A 13,072-nucleotide genomic window follows, 5' to 3' on the forward strand; every position below is an offset into this window, starting at 1 on the left:
AATACAGCAATTCGCTTTACTGTGGATTACCTGCTCTACTTCATGGGAAGTTACAACGGGCAATGAATTGTGCATGCAGGCTGAAATTTCGACTGTCACCCGGAACACCAACTTCAATATTCATCAAGCAGCTACATTGGTTACCTGTGCAGAAACGGGCGTTGTTCAAAATTTTGCTTTTTGGTCATCGCCTAATTCATCATCCTCAACGAGTTCCGGGGTATTCTTAGCTCTCTTGTGTCTCGCAATGATAAATTTACAAGATGCCAGTATATCTACAACCTTCAAATCTCGGTCACTAAAACTAACTTCGGAAGGAAGGTCTTTCAGCCATGCAATTCCTCATGAATGGAACAAACTGCCATTTGAATTAAAGCCAATACCAGATGAGCTTACTTATAGGAAGAAACTGAAAACTTCTATTCTGATCGTTTTATTTTGAAGCACTTTTGAATATTTAAATGGTGCCTAAACCTATAATAATAATAATAAATAATAATAAAAAACTTCACTCATTTTTCAGGCCTTTCCTCAAATCAGCTTATGAGCAAGTATCATGTCTAAGGAGCAGAATCCGGCTTTACGTAGTTTGCTCATTCCAAAAATTTGATACTCTTCCAGCTGTCTTTTCTGTTCAGTGCTCGAAAAGTAAATCTAAATAAAACATTTCTTTTGAAGTTGCAAATATAATGGTGTTTCTCGGGATCGAAAGCTTCTCAACCAATTCAAAAATCCTTTCATTTTGAAGCTCCGCTTCATTGAGTTAGAGCTCGCTCTGGGAGAACATCAAATAATCTATGGTCTGATTTCAACTAATCAAGTTGAAAAACATATCTTGCTAGTACGATGACGGCGTTTTTATAAACTGCTCTCAAACGAAGTTTGTAGCAATTTTATTAGTACTCTTTCTCTTTTTAAGCGATTTTTCTCGTGACCGATTGTTCGTCGGACCCATTTGACTTTTCGTCCTTAAAAACGGGATAACAGGTAGCGCCCAGCGGGCATTAAGTTTCATCAGATTCCCTTAGCCGAGTTTTGTAGTCTAATAAGTGCTGAGTGTGCTGAAGCTACTAAGAAGGCCATAGTTTAAGGCTGAAAGATCTTTTTTATGAGTTTTTGAGCCCCAAATGTTGCAATTTTCCGTCTTTTTTCGTAATTTTTAAAATTTTTCGTTGGACCAGTCTGAAATGGAGACTGTTTAAAGTTCTTTTGCAAGACGGCAAGTTCTTTTGAGAGCTATTTAATTTGGTAATCCAAACAAAAACGCGCAGTTTATACTAATTTTCACAATTTTTTTCAAGCTTTTGAAGATTTTTGTCATTTTTTGAGTTTTTTGGCCTTAGTTGTCAAGGAACCTCCTCTAGGGTTTGATAATAGGTTAGTGCATAATTTCTAGTGGTAATGAAATGGTTTTCAACATTTTATCGTCTCTAATTTTAGCTTTTTTTAAAAACTTTCAATTTTTCATTTTAAATTGTTTGTCCAATTTTTTAGGTTGCTCCACCATCAAGAGCCAAGGAACCTACTCTAGTGTTTGATATTAGGTTACTGCATAATTTCTAGATGTAAGGATTGTTTTTCAAGTTTTTATTATAACAAATTTGAGCATTTTTTAAAAAACTTGCATTTTTTTCAAGTTCTTTAAACTTTTTGAATACTTTTGAATTATTTTTCGGCACGATGGACCACCTCCAAGGTTCAATAATAAGCTGCTGCGTAGTTTCAGGTGTTAATAGAATGGTTATCAACATTTTAACGGCACATGTGTTCCAAGTTTGTGGATTTTTATGAGCCAGTGAAACTATTTAAGGCTTGAATTGGGGATACTGGATAGTCTCTTAAGAAAATAAAAGTTTGCTGAAGATATTAATTTTACGAATTTTAGCAAGCTTTTGTTAAATTTTGCAATTGTTTTTAGAAATACTTTTGTCCTATTCTGAATTCAACGATAATTACTGGCCAAAAGAAACTTTTTATGTCTTGCAGATTGGTTACTTGACATAACTCCAGAAACAAAAAATGGTTTTGAACGCTTTTTCCACTGCGAAATCTGGAAGCTAACAAGGCTAGAAAACTAGAACTTGCAGAGTCAAATCCCATCGCGGAAAGTATTCCTAGTGCTCTCTCTCTCTCTCTCTCTCTCTCTCTCTCTCTCTCTCTCTCTCTGTGTGTGTCGGTTGGGGTTTCTTTCCTTCTCTTTCTTGGTAACGTTTTTTCTCTCAAACTATCTTTCGCTCTCTTTCCTGAACTCTTCAGCCGCTGTTATGTGGCGTGATGTCATCGTGTATTACCATCACCTCACGCTCCTTCAATTAAGCTAAAGCTGGCATCACTAAACCGCGACTTGCTGCAGACGAAGCCAACCGCTCGCCTGTCTTTTGAGGGCAATTCGTCCGACGTTTGTCGGTTATGTTCTAATTAATATTGCTGAATTAAATCAAGGTTTGCTATATTGAGCTTTCTAAATGTTTTCCTTAAATGAAATAATGATTTAGTTTCCTTATTAAAACATGGAAGTTAGTGGAAGTGTTAGTGAGATAATAAATACAATACAAGTCAACACGTGTAAAAGAAATATCAAAAGACCTCAGCTTTATAATTATCTGCCTTAATCTTTAGCCGAGTTGAGTTCGAAATTTGATTTCTGTTGCATCAACATTCTGGTGAAAGTTAGATCGATTTTTTTTTCAAAACATGCTCCGAATTTTAAAAACCTTTGGCTCTTTTAATGTGCGCTATAATGTTCGCGTCTTAAGTGAATCTACTTTTTAGGAGCTAGAAAGTTTTTGTCTAAATTTTTGAATTGAACTTTCGTATTAACGGATATATCTCAATTGCAAAAGAAGTGTAATCCTTTTTTGAAATCATACGCCCTCTGTTTTAATACATCAAAATTTCAGTGTTGGATTTTTTCAAGGTGATAATGTCTGAGAGCTTTTCGGGAAACGTGAAGAGATCGGTGGAAGATTTCACTAGTGGGACTGCCCCTCACGAGGATGAGACCTCTCGAAAGAAGTTCAAGTCCGAAGAGAAATCTTTTCATGGCATTGATTTTGACACCGAGATTGAAACACAGCTTAGATGTCTAATGAAGACGGGCGACGCAGGTGCGATTATTGGAAAAGGAGGTGCCAATGTAAGAAGAATGAGAGACGAGTATAATCTGCAGATTTCGCTTCCGAATTCGATGTCAGTGGAACGAATTATGCAAGTTAGAGGCTGCATCAAAAACATTGGAGACTGCCTGTTTGACTGTTTCCATCTAATCCAAGGCGAAACAGCTTCCGAAGGTACTGAGGATACAAAAGTTGAGTGTAGAATGCTGATTCACACTCCCTTTGTCGGAGGTTTAATTGGCTACAAAGGGGAACGTATCAAGGAGATCCGAGAGCGAAACAGCTCTGACATTAAAATCTACGAGGACTGTTGTCCTGGTAGCACTGAAAGAGTGTTCAAGATTGACGGCACTATATCTGTGGTAGTATCGTGTGTCATGTATGTACTATATTTGCTGGAACTTCCTGAGATCAAGTCGAGGCATAATCCAAACAAACCAGGCCCACGGCGACTTATCCAGTACGATCCACTTAACAATGCGGATTTGAACGATGGTGCATTTCGAGCGCCGCCGCCTCCAGGACCTGGCTTTAACTTCCGAGGATATAGTGATGATATTAATTACGAAGACTACCGACAGTTCCATGGTACTCGGCAGCCCGTATTTTTCGAGGATATGCCTGGTCCAGTTAATACGGCAACTTTAACAGTCAGTTCTGAAAACGCTGGGGCTATTATTGGTACCGGAGGTCGCAACATCAACGTGGTGCGTCAACGAAGTCGAGCTGAGGTGAGAATTGAGGACTCCAAAGATGATGGCGCTACGCGAAACGTCCAAATAACTGGCACTGATAGTCAGATTGAATACGCTAAGTTCTTGATCGAACAATTTGTGAACGAAGATCGCGCTGACCGCGGGGGCCGAGGCAGCGCAGGAGGTAGTCGCGGAGGTGGAAGCCGTGGTAGCAGAGGCGGACGTGGTGGAACATCACGAGGTAGCTATCAGGGATCTCGTGGTGGTGGTCGGGGTGGATACCAATCGGGTACTGGCGCTGGAAGAGGGAGTTCTACTAGTTCCAGTGGTGGCCGTAATGGTGATGACAGCTCTGGTGGTAATGATTTTCAAAGTTATCAGAGCACCCCTCCTGTTTCAAATAGCTACGGATTTGCTTCTTATTATGCCACCCCTGTTCCGGGAGCAATGGGTAACCAAGCTCAAACCCAAGCCACTTACTTTACCCCCGCCCCTGGTTCCACCCCTGCTACAGCCCCGCCCGTTATGACAAGTATGACACCGTTTGCTATGGCAAGTAGCGGAGCTCAAGTTACTCAGTCGCCTTACGTGACTGCGCAAACAGCCCTGGCTGGTTACGGCACTGTACAAGCCCCTCCTGGGAGTTATAATTATGGAGCCCCCCAACAATCGATGAATGGCATGTCCGCATACGGAGGATACTAAAGATTACCAGTGGGCGGTTATGGGTTACTCTGGTTTTGATTGACTCATTTACTCCATTCCACACTCTCATGGAAAAGATTGATATTTATTTACTCCAAACCAACCCCCGTACATGAAGAGGAAAGACTACCCACCTAACCTAACCAGCCCAACCCAAACCGACGAATCGAATGCAACCCCTCACTTTTACAGCTACCCTTCCACCCACCCGCCCACTCTTGTGATTATTATTGGACCGATAATCTGCATGCAGTCTCAAAGACTAAATCTGTTTGGCTCTTTGTCTTGGAAATTGACGACGATGCCAGTACTCGTTAAGAATTTTCGTTTAAGTTGATTTGTATGGTCAAAATGGACAGAGTAATTATTTGAAATATACCAGCTTAACCCGTATAATTCAAAACGATTCCTTAATACCCCTCTCCATATTAGTCTGATAGCTGCTTTGTTTATAATACCAGTTGCCAATGTAATCACAATCTTTGCTAAGATACTAAAGAATTATTGGAAACCCAGCCTAACTATTGACTGTTTGCGTTTAAACAAGATGACTCTCTAAGCATGCTCTTGACAGTAAATCCCCACCCCAGCTAAAATGCAGGAAAGTTTTTTAAAAGAACTTTTAGAAAATGAAAATTAACAAAGCCCGATCAGACCAATCGTGATCTCACCTACCACAATCGAGTTAACTTTTGAGCAAATATTTAAGTTAAAATAAACGTTCTCCGCCGTATGACCACTTTTTTCAACCCTATGCATCAGCTCGGGCTTGTCAAGCTCGAGTGACGCGTTTGTTAAGGTATCCATTTCGTCGTATCATAAGGCAACGAGCATGCTAGTAACACTCTCTAAACTTATGATCCTAGCTGAAAGATATCAAAGCACGGGAAAAATAATGACTTTCCTTCGAAAACTGAGGATGGATGTATAAGCTTACAGTTTAAAAGTGGGGTTAGAATCTGATATACCAGAAATCTCATGAAATCTAAGTCCTTTATAATACTCTTGGAAACGAATAAAGACAACTTGGTGAAAAAGATTCGCAATTACATAAGAATTGCAATTAAATAAGATAACGCAATGAATAAGAAACGTTTTGACGCCTTTATGAGAGTTAAATATTCAACTTAAACTGTTTAAAAGGAAACAGTTGGAAATGTTAGGTGTTCTTTGAGTCATTTGATAAATGAGATCAATAAGACAATAAAGTAGATGATCAGTTCCAGAAAAGTGTCGGAAATGCTTAGCAGGCAAGAAATGAGTTTGGTTCCTGCGAAAAATCAGTTGCGAATCCAAGTGGCGACTTTTATGTTCTGCCATCGATCATTGAACAACCATTCTTTATGAAATAACGAAACAAAAAGCTGGGAATAGCCAAAATTATCACCTATAAGAAAACTTAAAGAATGCGCATTTTGTTTTGATATATGTAAATTTACATTCTGTTGGGCTCCGTGAGTGTCTGTCATTTTTGTCCTGTTAGTTGCATATTTAAAATGGTTTTCATGTTGAAGCGTATTTTCAGGAGGGCTACTTTCCAGATGGCAAAATGCCCAAAGTTAGGTGAAAGTTCGTGGTAAGTTGGAGTAGAATAATATTTATCTCGAAATAGTATATTAAGCTGCTTAATATAATTTCTGTACAGGATTTCTCGTTAAATTTCAAGTTCTAATAGAAGTTCCGTTCAGTCAAGTTTGGTAGTGAGCTGACGGGATTTTGAGTTTCTTAGCAGTTGCTAATTGTGAACAAAACTCAAAATATTCTAGTTTTTGTAGTTTTTTTTATTTCAATCAGCTTTGCGACTCCGAATTGAAATGTCGAATTTTTTTAGAGAAAGTGAAAAGAAACTAATGGATGAAAGAACAGTACTTTGTGATACTCTGTATGAGTCTCGACCATTTCAATTAAAAGATGTTTTTGTTTCGAAAATTTCCGACATTAACTTATGTAGCGCTTAGAATCTCAAGCACAAAAATGAAGCTAGTGAAAAACTAACAGACAATTAGCGAACAAGGTCACGTTTCAAATGATTTGCCAAGTCACATCTGTCTTGTAATTGATTATTGTCCAGCGTAGTTGTTTCAAATCAGGTTAACTTGTTTTTGAATTACGTTCTTCGTCTTGCGCTTCATATCTTGGAGGCAGATATGGAACGAAAATTTAATAGTTCTGGATTAATCTAACTCAGTCCAAAATTTTGATGCTTGTAGATTAATAGTTTGCAGTAGCAAAATGTTGAGATGAATAAGACGACCTCTGATATGATTTTGAAATGATTTTTGTTTTGATTTTGGTAAAATTTGTTTTCTGCAGTTATCTGAATATAAACTAAAATTGCTGAAACATATGACAATTGAATGAAACGTTAGCAAGCAATTTAATTATTTCCCGTGAAAGGTGCGGCATCAAGTGTCCTGAAGAAAAAGTTTTATTTTGCAAAGTTTCGGTTACCTGTTGTCCGTATGCGTCTTTCTGAACTGAACTTTTTTTGACGTGTGAATTTGTTTTTTTTGCTGCAAATGGCGATTCTGTGTCTCCATTTTAGTTCATTACTTCTTTTAAAACCGAGTTGTGTTGGTCCTTGAAGTAAGTTGTCTATATCAATTGAAAAGTCTAATTTAAGATTTCTCGAAAATCGCGTAAGATTTATATTTTAATCTTAGCATCTTTGTTTTTGCCCAGTGGCTACTTTTCGTCGCATCAAACTAGTGGAAAAGTATTCATCGAAGAGTTCGAAAAAAGTTGTTTGCCCAATTTCAGCATTTCAACTACTGAAGTAACGAATTAATTAAGTTGTTATTAATTAACAATTTAACTGACTCTGAATGTCATCATTTTATACTTTTTGTAGGGCTTCGTCTCTCCATCATTTGCAAAAAAATGGGATTTATGAAACTTGCTATAAGTTTCGATCTATTCTAAAAATAACCAATTAGGAGTTGACTACTTAATTCTTCAAAAATTTCAAACACTTCAAATCTCACAAAATATTGCTGTAATATTTAATACCCTGATAAAATTCTGTTTTTGCTGTTAAAAATAAATCGGAAAATTTTTAAATTCGCGTTTTGTAAGGAGAGCCAAAGTGTAATTTTTTAAAAGGGACATTTTCACCGTCTATGTGATTAAAGTTATTAGCCTGGCATTTTTCCCCAGGCATCAATTTCTTAGTTTCTTGTGTCAGGTTTGACCACAAGTGTTAGATTTTGTATTATCGACCAAAAACGACTGAATACAATTTAGTGTACATAGTTTGAGGGGGTCTTCCAATTTTTCGTTATTTTTGTTCTGACAGATTATTTTAATCTTTCTCTTGACGTTCTACAAGTCAAGTTAAGTGGCAGTGGAGCCTTAACAATTTCAATTTTATTGTGTCTGAAATTTGAGATAAGTGTTGTGTCAAGGGTACTTCATTTTCAATCTTTAATACAGTTATTATTAGCGGCCGGCAGCTTCTCAGCGGCTCTTAATTAGGCTCTTTTTTACAATTCAAAGAATTTGAATTGTATTGGGGTGCTGTATCTGGGCGCGGGTTCTGTTTACACATGTTCATGATTTTTGAAGTCACATTGACGTGATGATTTTGGTCACGCCGAAACAGGAAGTGGAGCAAAAAATTCTAATTTTAAGACAGAGTGAGAAAAGGTGTTTGATCCGCTTTCTAGCTTGCGATTTTTTGTTCGCATGCGGCAATTTGACTTCGATTTTACTGTTTTTTTAATGAATTTTTCATCGGGTTTTCTAAATGGGTTTTCCAATCCATTCATAGTCCATTCTAGGTCTAGTTTTTTGTTTAGTCAATGAAAATTCTTTGAATTGTTTTAGTACTTGTCCTGCTATCTTTTTTTTCAATTCACTGTACCTTTTGTTGACGTTTTTCGTTTTACATAAGTCACAAGTTTCTCGCTTAATTTCTGACTTTCTCACTGTTTCAACCCAATGGATTTAAATTCTTTCACCACGAGTTTAACCGTATTCACTACATTACGTAACGTAAATGAATACGGTTAATGTCGAAAGAAACGCGATAAAAGTATAAAGCCGTGTCATGAAGTCATAGTGCATTAGATTATCAGAGTTCATTTAAGTGGTTGCTAGCTGGCATTAGTATTAAGCTTGGCCTTCAGTTTAGAAGCTGAATTAAATATAATTTTAGAATCTAACCGAATTGCGGAGTTTGCACACCAATTTAGAACACTTTTTTGACACTTCGAAAAATATGTCAATTTCGTGTTTTTTTGTTTCAATTTTAATATGCGTCAAGTGGGTCAACGGTGACTATTCTACCGCAATGTGCCGGCTGTTTGTTCTTTTTGCATTTCATGGTCTGTTGTTTTTTGTACAAATTTTGTAAAATATTTTTCTCACCTAGTAAATACTGAAAAAGTAATGGTTAAAGAGAGTGGGAAAAAAAGATTTTTCGGAGCTAGAAAAAATAAGTACGCTTTTAGTGAAATTTTGAGGAATTGTAGTATCCGTGTCTGTTCATGCAAAATTATAGCGCGATCGTTTTGACTTCGAGTGACTTTTATTACGCTTTAGTTCATCGTGTATCCGGAATCTATATTGCTCTCTCATTGTGATTTTTAAGCAGCTGGGATGAAGTTGCGGCAGCTTTATACTAGAAGTCAAATAGAAGTGCGATAAAATTATTTTCCTTTTTTTCCCTTGAGATCTTACTCTAGTAGCTTTTATGAGCTCTCATAAAATCAATTGAAGCCCCTTGATAAGAATATTCCTGTGATACCGGTTAGTATTTTTAGGGCCGAATTGCGAATTCCCATTCGGTGACACGATGGTGTTTTGTTTTTGTCATCAAAAGTTAATCATTTTTTTAGAACTAGGAGGACCAATTTTTTGTAGTTATGTCTTTGGACTAGATATGTCAGTCTAGTAATGTCAGTGGATCGGAAAGAAAACAATAACTTCGCCCCAACTCAAATCCAATGGTCGATGGAGCGATTTTTTTTCTATTTGGAAAATGTTTAATATACCTTTCTTGCAGCAAAGTTGAAAGAATTTGTCGTAAAAAGCAGAGAAATTTTGCAAATTGTGCCTTCCACAGATCAGAGTTTGAATTTTTTATTGCAAAAAAGCAGTTTTAAAGTTTGTTAGCTTCTTTAGTTTCCGATTTTTTTGGGGGGGAACTCATTAAAGTCAGGGTGACAAAATTTTGTTCGGGCCATAGACTAGTGGAATAGAAGCAAAATAATGGTTGCGAAAATCTTCTAACTTTCTCTGCTTTTAGTAATTTCCCGCAAAACCTTTTTTTGTATAGCTTTGCCAAAATATCTCAAAACAAAGGTCGATGGACCTTTTTCTTTTTTAGCTATGAGTTTCAAAAAATACACTAAGTCTAAAATGGAGTTATCTTGTTGGTATAGAAAAAAATTTTTTATATAACCCTCAGGCTTGATATTTTCCGTATATAGCGCATCAAGGCTGTCACAGCGTTCCAAAGCTACTTAAAGCTAGAAAAATCAAAATGTTACTTCTGTTTTCTGCTTTAAAATAAAATACTTTCATATTCACAAGATAAAATAAAATCCAGTTTTGCGGTTATGTTCGTCTTAATATCATATCTGATGTTCAAAAGTCATTCTTCAAAAGTCTTATAACAGAGTAAGTTTTACCATATTTTAGCAATTTCACTCGGAATGACTTACAATTCGGTTTTTGTGCAAAAAAAATCAGGGATTCACTGTATTCTTCTAGAACAAAAACGACGTAAAAAAACTGATATGTTACCTATCTTCTGACCGAGACAGGTTAGTTGAATTCTGTTTTTAGAGAGCGAGTGAGATAACCACACTAGCAAATACTTCCAATTATTTTTCACCCAAAACTTTACCACCATACCAAAATCTACCGGTCTCGGGACCAAATATTTTCCCTTATGAATAGTATCTTCAAAAATACACTAGTAGAGCAAAAATGCTAGTCTTGGAATACAAGATAAACAAAATGCTCTCAAATTTTTATCGCCTCGATGCTTGATATCTTTCCTAAGTATTACAGCAAATCACGCAAGTGTATCACAGCGTACGGTAGCAATTTATTTTTAGAAAAATCAAGTAATTGAACTTTCACCGGTTCCTTCCACAAAACGTTAATATTTTTTTGAAACAATTTTTGAAAAAGCAGTTTTTTTTCACGTAAAATGAATTTAAGAGATTGATTTTTGTGTCTTATCTGTGTAATTATAATATCTAAGTTTTTTTCAAATTAAAAATATCAGTTCTCACTGGTGCTTATCAGGGACATCTTGTTGCGACCCCACTTGTGGGAGGATGAACTATATACTCAAATGGGTTTTTTTGTTCGGACAATTTTGGCCGATCGATATATTCATCGTAGAGAAACATGAGTGGCATCATTAAAAAGCTCGTTCAGCGTAGATTTTTTGCATGTTTTTGTTCAATTTAGTGTAATTTTTGTTCAAATTAAGGCTTTTTTATAAAAAATTTTATTTCAAAATTACATTTCATGCTACAAAAGGCATTAATTTTCTGTAACCAGTAGACCGATAAAAAGGCTAGTTCTGGTCTTGTGAGGAAGTTTACTATAAAAAAACTCAACTTCAATTTGAGAGCTGTTTTTGAGAAAACTTTTTCTGTTTATTATTATTTTTTAGTCACTTAGAGATTTGTCATTTTCATATCGAGGTTTCATTAATGACAAACCTCATTTACAGTCAAATGATACCTAATGAACAAAAAATTCGTTTTCAAGGCATCGCTGATGTTTTTTTGTCTTCGACTCAGAGTTTTCAAAATTTTAAGATGAATTTTTGATTTTCTTTTTGAGATTTTACTGATTTAAAATTAATCTCGTAAGCGGTTTTATCTTCTAACTATTTGTTTTATGACTTCGATGCCACGAGTTTGCATATATGACAGTCTAGTAGTGTCATTGGATCGGAAAGAAAACAATAACTTCGCCCCAACTCAAATCCAATGGTCGATGGAGCGATTTTTTTTCTATTTGGAAAATGTTTAATATACCTTTCTTGCAGCAAAGTTGAAAGAATTTGTCGTAAAAAGCAGAGAAATTTTGCAAATTGTGCCTTCCACAGATCAGAGTTTGAATTTTTTATTGCAAAAAAGCAGTTTTAAAGTTTGTTAGCTTCTTTAGTTTCCGATTTTTTTGGGGGGGAACTCATTAAAGTCAGGGTGACAAAATTTTGTTCGGGCCATAGACTAGTGGAATAGAAGCAAAATAATGGTTGCGAAAATCTTCTAACTTTCTCTGCTTTTAGTAATTTCCCGCAAAACCTTTTTTTGTATAGCTTTGCCAAAATATCTCAAAACAAAGGTCGATGGACCTTTTTCTTTTTTAGCTATGAGTTTCAAAAAATACACTAAGTCTAAAATGGAGTTATCTTGTTGGTATAGAAAAAAATTTTTTATATAACCCTCAGGCTTGATATTTTCCGTATATAGCGCATCAAGGCTGTCACAGCGTTCCAAAGCTACTTAAAGCTAGAAAAATCAAAATGTTACTTCTGTTTTCTGCTTTAAAATAAAATACTTTCATATTCACAAGATAAAATAAAATCCAGTTTTGCGGTTATGTTCGTCTTAATATCATATCTGATGTTCAAAAGTCATTCTTCAAAAGTCTTATAACAGAGTAAGTTTTACCATATTTTAGCAATTTCACTCGGAATGACTTACAATTCGGTTTTTGTGCAAAAAAAATCAGGGATTCACTGTATTCTTCTAGAACAAAAACGACGTAAAAAAACTGATATGTTACCTATCTTCTGACCGAGACAGGTTAGTTGAATTCTGTTTTTAGAGAGCGAGTGAGATAACCACACTAGCAAATACTTCCAATTATTTTTCGCCCAAAACTTTACCACCATACCAAAATCTGCCGGTCTCGGGACCAAATATTTTCCCGTATGAATAGTATCTTCAAAAATACACTAGTTGAGCAAAAATGCTAGTCTTGGAATACAAGATAAACAAAATGCTCTCAATTTTTGAAAAAGCAGTTTTTTTCCACGTCAAATGAATTTAAGAGATTGATTTTTGTGTCTTATCTGTGTAATTATAATATCTAAGTTTTTTTAAAATTAAAAATATCAGTTCTCACTAGTGCTTAACAGGGATATCTTGTTCCGACCCCACTTGTGGGAGGATGAACTATATACTCAAATGGGTTTTTTTTGTTTGGACAATTTTGGCTGATCGATATATTCATCGTAGAGAAACATGAGTGGCGTCATTAAAAAGCTCGTTCAGCGTAGATTTTTTGCATGATTTTGTTCAATTTAGTTTAATTTTTGTTCAAATTAAGGCTTTTTATAAAAAATGTTTCAAAATTACATTTCATGCTACAAAAGGCAACAGTTTTCTGTAACCAGTAGACCGATAAAAAGGCTAGTTCTGGTCTTGTGAGGAAGTTTACTAAAAAAAAAAACTCAACTTCAATTTGAGAGCTGTTTTTGAGAAAACTTTTTCTGTTTATTATTATTTTTTAGTCACTTAGAGATTTGTCATTTTCATATCGAGGTTTCATTAATGACAAACCTCATTTACAGTCAAATGA

At 35.7% G+C, this 13,072-nt stretch overlaps 2 protein-coding genes across 4 annotated transcripts in view; both read left to right on the forward strand.

Moving 5' to 3' along the window:
* LOC142344571 (putative H/ACA ribonucleoprotein complex subunit 4) overlaps positions 1-13,072 on the forward strand; it is a 556,150-nt gene that overhangs the window by 501,677 nt on the left and 41,401 nt on the right. The window lies entirely within an intron of this gene.
* Positions 2,922-4,930, forward strand: LOC142344567 (heterogeneous nuclear ribonucleoprotein K-like). 2 transcript variants are annotated; one of them, XM_075396342.1, is made up of 2 exons: positions 2,922-4,052; positions 4,326-4,930. In XM_075396342.1, the coding sequence occupies exons 1-2, from the start codon at positions 2,924-2,926 to the stop codon at positions 4,514-4,516; spliced, it is 1,320 nt and encodes a 439-aa protein (XP_075252457.1). In that variant the 5' UTR covers positions 2,922-2,923; the 3' UTR covers positions 4,517-4,930. The 2 variants fall into 2 exon arrangements, with proteins under 2 accessions (XP_075252457.1, XP_075252456.1); XM_075396341.1 differs by having other exon boundaries at positions 2,922-4,930.

Source organism: Convolutriloba macropyga, chromosome 8 (genome assembly GCF_964194025.1).
Source record: "Convolutriloba macropyga chromosome 8, txConMacr16.3, whole genome shotgun sequence".
NCBI classification, from domain to species: Eukaryota; Metazoa; Xenacoelomorpha; order Acoela; family Convolutidae; genus Convolutriloba; species Convolutriloba macropyga.

Excerpts from the sequence above, each read along its gene's own strand:
- LOC142344567 (XM_075396341.1), top strand. The coding sequence starts at position 2,924 with ATGTCTGAGAGCTTTTCGGGAAACGTGAAGAGATCGGTGGAAGATTTC.